This window comes from Alligator sinensis, unplaced genomic scaffold, assembly GCF_000455745.1.
Source record: "Alligator sinensis unplaced genomic scaffold, ASM45574v1 scaffold794_1, whole genome shotgun sequence".
Lineage (NCBI taxonomy): Eukaryota > Metazoa > Chordata > Crocodylia > Alligatoridae > Alligator > Alligator sinensis.
In genome coordinates this window covers 2280449-2287538 of record NW_005842125.1, presented here as the reverse complement: position 1 = coordinate 2287538, position 7090 = coordinate 2280449, and the positions used below count along the sequence as shown (strand labels likewise).

Below are 7090 nucleotides of genomic sequence, written 5' to 3'. Positions count from 1 at the left end.
GGTGGGACTGGAATGGTCGGGGGGGGGGGGGTTTTATGTCCTAGCAGGAAAGTCAGCACACCAGTCCAAATTCCCAGCCTTGGCAGTGAGAAACACTCAATGCTCCTGTGGAAACTGAAAAAAGACCCAGACACATGTAGCATCAGGAGGGGGGGAAAAAAAAAAAAAAAAAAAAAATACTTTCTGGCTTAATGTGGGAGTGTCTACATGTGGACTTCAATGCACATTAGTCTATTTTAATGTACATTAAAGCACCACAAAAAGTGCTTGTTAGCCTATTTTAACGCACATTAGCTAACGCGCATTTTTCTAGTACCTCACAATGGGAGTACTATAGGTAATGCGCATTACCTAAAGTGCATTAATGGACATGTAGACATGCCCTGTGATGACCAGAATAAGCTCATAAGCATGGGATAACAACATGCTTTCCCTTCTGTACTTCAGCCTAAGAACCCAAACAACTCCAGGCATCACATCCAGCTAGAGAACCAGTACTCTCTTCTGTCATACCATGCCCTCCACTAACTTTTTCGCGCCTTTAAAACTTTTTTTTTTTTTTTTTTTTTTTAATATAACTAGCCAGTTATGGTGTGCTGCTTCATTCTCCTGCTGCTGAGCAGTTTTCTATTTCTACCTGCTTTGGGCTGCAGAGTTCTTCTCAGTTTCTGAGCAATGCAGTGAGAGGATCTTTGTGGGGGAAAGGGCACATGTTGGGGTAGTGAGGAAATCTGGACTTCCCAACTGTTGCTTTTCACAATATGCTCTAACCACTGCTAATCCTAAATCATCATTGAACAATGCGTATCCAACCTCCTCTTGAAAGCCCCCAATGGAAGAAATTCTCCTACCTCCCTGGGCAATGTATTTCCAGTGCCTCACTGCCCTAGCAGTAAGGAAGTTTCCCTTGTATCATATCTAAACCTACTTTACTGCCTCAATGCACTTTCAGAATGTGAGTGGGGGGTTAAATTAACATCTGAAAGCCAGAAATACAAGTTAAGGCACATACCACCTCTTCAGTGCAATCTTATTTCTGTCTTTCAGCAATACAGCATCATTATACACATTAGCATTTTACATTTAGAGATGTAACTGAACATTTGGTCCTATACAAGGCTTTCTTCCCAATGTCTCTTTGTCAAGGAAAAGAAAAATAAGTTATATACCAATAATATAAAGATGTGTTATCCATATGTACTTCCTTCTTACGCGTATGTGCTATTGCACTAGATCCCAGAGGCTTTTTGCCTTAGTATTACTGCTGGATTGCATTGAGTGAACCCCTTTTTGGGCCTCACATGGAAGGAACTAAGGGCACCATGCTTGTTTGGCACCAAGTTCCTCAGCTGCAGAGGCTTAAGTTGTGTGTGGCCCCCTCTACACGTTACATTCATGCCACATAACAAGCAGACCTAGACAGGTTACAGGGGTGGGCGGATGAGAACAGGATGGGTTTCAACACTGACAAGTGCAAGGTGCTGCACCTGGGGAGGAAGAACCAGCAGCATACCTACAGGCTGGGGAACTCCCTTCTCATCAGTGCAGAGGCAGAAAAGGATCTTGGAGTCATTATTGATGCCAAAATGAACATGGGCCAACAGTGTGGGGACGTGGTCAGGAAGGCCAACTGTACCTTGTCATGCATCCACAGATGCATCTCAAGCAGATCCAAGGAGGTGATCCTCCCCCTATGCAACACTAGTCAGGCCGCAGTTGGAGTAGTGTGTCCAGTTCTGGGCGCCGCACTTCAGGAGGGATGTGGACAACTTGGAGAGGGTCCAGAGGAGGGCCACTCGCATGATCAGGGTCAGCAGGGCAGGCCCTACGAGGAGAAGCTAAGGGAACTGAACCTGTTCAGCCTCCACAAGACAAGGCTGAGGGGGGATCTAGTGGCCTGTTACAAACTAGTCAGAGTGGACCAGCAGGCATTGGGGGAGTCCCTGTTCCCCCCAGCACTACCAGGAGTGACTAGAAATAATGGTCACAAGCTGGCAGAGGGTAGGTTCAGGCTAGACATCAGGAGGACCTACTTCACTGTCAGGGCGGCTAGGATCTAGAACCAACTTCCAAGAGAAGTAGTGCTGGCTCCGACCCTGGGGGTCTTTAAGAGGAGGTTAGATGAACACCTTGCTGGGGTCGTTTGACCCCAGTACTCTTTCCTGCAATGGCAGGGGGTCCGACTTGATGATCTGCACAGGTCCCTTCCGACCCTACCAACTATGAACTATGTTAATCATGGCACAAATAGGAAGGTTACTACATATGCCCCAAGCTTAAGATGCTATAAAATGGGGAACAAACCATAAAAAACGTTCCACATACTATAAAGAACATTTTAATGGCTTGTTAATATGGTGACTTAAATTCAAATGTGTGGCTAGTGATTGATAATTAGGAATCTACCAAAGTTGCAGTGAGCAAAAGGGATTTTCGTGGGCCACTCGCAGCCAGCCTGCCCTTCACCACTGATTAGCAGAGAGGGTTATCCATTGTGCGACCCTGCAATGGGCAGTCATTTCAGTCAATCAGCCGTGAGGGGCAGGGGGGTGAGAAGGGGCAGCCATTGCCATCTTGGCAGCTCCCCTTACTGCCAGTGGGCTGCAAGGCCATGAGGACCACTGGGGAGTCAGCACTTTAATTTAGTACAATTTTTTTTTTAATTTTGCAGATTTCGCTGATAATTCCCATTTCGCAGTTTCTGCAAAATCATGAAGTAGGTCCCTACCAATAATTAGCTGATTGGCAGTCCCTTGTTGGGTGGAGCAAAGGGTCCTTCCACTAGAGCTTTAAACCCTGTGCTGAGAAACACTTGGTGGGCAGCTGTGCATGGGAGAACGGAGGCTGGTGGTGGAGGGAAACTGAAGCCTGAATGAGGCTACCCAGCCACTGTTGCGTAGCATGGGGAGGTCACTGCTCCCTCATTCTGGGACATTAAACCCCATACCAGGCAGCTCAGTGCAGGGAAGCAGAAGCTCCTGGTGCACTAGGCTGCCAGGCCAGAGCTGCTGAGCACGGGGTTTAAAGTTCCTGGCAGGAGAAGCCTCTGATCCCACCCTGCTGGGGACTTTGAACCCCATCCCAAGCAGCTGTGGCTGGCTGGGTCCAGGACTGCACCAGGGTCTACAACTGGCCCCAGCGCAGTCCCCACCAGGCCAACAAATCAGCTGATTCTCAGCCCAGCAGTCCACATTGGAGCCAGTTCCAGGCCCTGGTGTGGTTACTGGACCCAGCCAACAATTAGCTATTTGTCAGCTCCACAGGACCACACTGGGGCCGATTCTAGACCCCAGCACAGTCCCCAGCCAAGCCAGCAATCAGCCAATTGTCAGACAACCATCTTTCAACTTGCTGGTACAGAGGGAACTCAGAACCATGAACCCAGGCTTCCCCAGCACCGGCAAGTACGGCACAATTGGGAATTGATCTCTGGTTTCAAAATCATGTGCATGTATGGCATGGCAGGAGGGGTGATTTTTGGGATTGGGGATCAGATTCCATCATGCCTTTAAAGTGGTCTGTGACTCCAAGGAAGAGCGAAAGAAGGGCAGGATGTGGATGTACATATGTAATCACATCCAAAACTCCAGTTCTGGGAAAGAACTCTTCTCCTGCAAGCATTTGAGGATGTATATGGATACTCTGACAACTCCAAAGCAGTACCCATACACCTGGAGGCAGGTCTTTGAGTCCCCCAAGGCCAGTACTGCCCAACTGGCATCCCATAGCTCTTCCCCACAACTCCTGACGCTGTTGCTAAGGTCTCCAGGCTGCCCCCACCCCGCTTTCAGGTGGCCTCCTCCTAGAAAGCAATTATGGAAACATTGCATAGGGAAGCCGTGGAAATTGCCTGAGGTCTGGTGGAAAAAGCTCTTGAGTATAGGAGTTCCACCTCAGCAGTCTCATTTACAGCCTGCTACACATTCAAATATCCCACTAGACAATATTTGGACCCCTCACTATGGAGGACCTTCTGAAAGGCTTAGTCCTATGTAGGTAAAAGGACAAGGCTGTTTTCACATTAAGTGCATGTAATAATGTCTCAGCTCTGGAGTGAGATTTTGAAAGAAAGCCTGGAAGACTGATCTGTGACACTGAGATACAATTCAGCAATCACTTGAGCAGGTACTTGACATGGGTCTTCTAGGAAACTATATCTGGACAAAAGGCAGTCTGTAAAGAGATCTGCAGTCAGGGCTTGGCTCTCATTCACCCTTCTTGCCAAATTAACCGCCACCAGGAGAGTCAGCCTCACAGAAAGGTAGAACAAACAGCACAATACCATGGGTCCAAAATAATACCAGCAGAGACACAGGAACTACATTTTTAATGGCACTGTGGATTCTTTTTCTAAAAGGAAGACTTTGTAAGTCCCCTGGAGTATTATCAGGATAGCTGAGTGAAGGGGTTAAAAGAGGTCTAATTTCTGGACAACCTCAGCCTGAAAAATCACCTGGAGAACCAAGTCCTTGACCTCCCATTTGTAGCATAGAGACAGTCTGCTTTAGTGTTCTGGAGGCTAGAAGAGTTTAGCACCAACAGGCAACCTTTGTGGCAAATTGCCACTATTCTTTGCCTCTAGTCCAGTGGTGCTCAAGCCTCTGGCCCTAGGCACCAGTACTGGGCCCTGTGCCCCAATCTAGTTTGTAGAGGCCAGGACTCCACACAGGTGTGGAAATCTGGCAGTGGGGGACTAGTGGTACTACTCCCTTGCTGCCAAATTTTTGGACCCATGAGGAGCCCTGAGACACGGATGACAGCATCAAAGGCTGGATCTGGCCCATGGGCCAAGTGTTGAGCACCCCTGCTCCAGCCCACTGAAGCTTCATCTCCTGTGGCACCAGGCACTGTGCACCTAGTGGTCATTGACACAAAAGTCAGGTGTGACTTATTGCCAGGGATCCAGGTTTTCCGTTTCCCACAGATTTTACCTTTTAACCAGAGGCAAATGTGGATTTTTTGTTTTACAAGACAAACCTGCAGATATTGCCATGAGCTCCCTGCAGGCTGGCAGAATTCCAGCCTGCAGGGAGTTGGGAGGGAGCGGGAGGACGGCAGTCAGGCAGGGGCGCAATGTGCATGGTCATGCATGTGGCCCCAGGCAGCCTGCAGAGCAACTTCAGCAGGTAAGTGCTGGAGGGAGGGGGACTGAGGCCCTTGTAGGGAGGGAGCTGGGCAGGGCTGGGGCTGCTGTCCAGTCAGGTGAGGCTTGGGGCCCATGGTCGCGATGCGCAGCAGCAGGGCCACAGCGGGGAGCAGGACGGGGTTGTGGGTGGCTCATCTGGGAGAGGGGAAGGAGGAGAGCTGGTTTCCTGCTGCCGCACACACTCCCAGGGGGCAGGGGGGACCCGCACCCCCCAGATCTGTACCTGGGGCAGGTGCAGGTTGTGGGCTCCCACCCTGCTTCCCTCCCTCGGGGCCTCCGGAGCCCAGTGGGCATGACCTGGTGTGGCTGGGGACAGTGGGGCCACATGGGAATCTCCTCATCGCTGCTCGCCCCCCCCCCGCTGCCCTGGTGACGTGCCTCCGGCACCTGCTGCTGCTTTGAGGGGCGCAGCCCTGCACCGCTGCCCTCACTGCACAGGAGGCATGTTGCTGGGGCAGCGGGGGGAGAGGCCAGGGGGGCGCGAGCAGCAGCAAGGAGACTCCGCTGCTGCCTGCCGTGTCAGGTCACACCCGCTGGGCTCTGGAGGCCCCATAGCAGGGAAGCACAGAACAGCAGCTAGCAGCTTCTCCACGCGGCCGTTCCCTGCCGCTCTGCTTCCCACCCTCGGAGCCTCCAAAGCCCAGTGGGTGTGACCCAGTGCTGCAGGCAGCAGTGGAGCCGCATGGGAATCTCCTCACCACTGATCCCCTCCCCCACTGCCCCGGCAATGTGCCTCCTGCACATGGGGCTGCAGCGAGGCCAGCGGTGCGGTGCTGCACCCCTCGAAGCAGCAGCAGGCACACAAGGTGGTTGCCAGGGCAGTGGGGGCGATGAGCAGCAGCAGCAGCAAAGAGATCCCCATGTGGCCCCGCTGTCCCCAGCTGTGCTGGGTCACACCAGCTGGGCTTCAGAAGCCCTGGGGGAGGGAAGCAGGGCAGGACCTCGAGTCCGCAACCTGTGCCTGCCTTGGGTATAGATCGGGGGGCGTGCCTCCCCCACCCCAGGGAGTGCATGTGACAGCCGGGCGCCGGCCTGCCCAAGCCCGCAGCAGGGGGCTATGGACCCAGGTCTGTAGTCTTGGCAGCTGGGGGCCCCCTCTGGCAGGGCTGGGGGAGAAGCGGCTGTGGGTGAAGGACAAGGGGCACCAGCAAGGCTGTGGCAGGGGGGGAAGTGAGAGGCACAAGCAGAGCCAGAGAGCTGTGGGGGGAGGCTGTGGGAGGCCTTTAATTTTAATCACAGATTTTCAGGGGTTTAAGTCAGAGAATTTGTGATTTTTTTTATTGTAAAATTTGCAATTTTTTAAATTGGGAAAAACCAGGATCCCTGCTATTACTAACAGTCCAAGGGAGCAAGCCTGTCATATCGTGACTGTTTTGTTATCCAACACCTATGGGAAGAGATTCTACCCTCAAATCCACAACCTCTTCAAGAGCCCTGTGGGGTGCATCTTTGATGCTTCTGACTTATGGGATCAATCACTAGGATAAGAACTCCCAGCTCTGCTAAAGTTTAAGAATGCTGAATAACATTCTGAAACCACAAAATTTGGATGTCATACTGTACCTAAAATTCCTGGTTTTCGACGCCTGCATATGTAGTTCCTCAGAACAATCCAAAGCCATCTTCCCACCATCATGCAATGCATTTTCTGAAATACATATTTATGGCAAATTTGTTCCATAAGCCAGACAAAGTGAAAAACCCATGCAAAGTGACCACAACAGGAATGTGAGTTTGTACCTCCATTGAGCAACTGTGTGTACTAATCAATAAACTGTAAAGTATTGCTGTAGACCAGGGCAAACTTATCTGGCCCTGCTGGCTGAATGAGTGATGGCAGGGGACAATCCATGGGCCAGATAGGGCCCATAGGCTCCCCTCCTCTCTCTTGTATGCTGGATCTACCACACAACACTTGTTCTGGCTGCTTCAGGACCCATACTG

At 51.3% G+C, this 7090-nt stretch overlaps 1 protein-coding gene across 1 annotated transcript in view; it reads right to left on the bottom strand.

The window, feature by feature from the left end:
- The window catches only part of BUB1 (BUB1 mitotic checkpoint serine/threonine kinase), a 56040-nt gene that overhangs the window by 11177 nt on the left and 37773 nt on the right, over window positions 1-7090 (bottom strand). The window contains exon 18 of the mRNA XM_025205718.1: window positions 6710-6794. Within this exon, the coding sequence (XP_025061503.1) occupies window positions 6710-6794 (85 nt within the window). The remainder of the gene's footprint in view (window positions 1-6709; window positions 6795-7090) is intronic.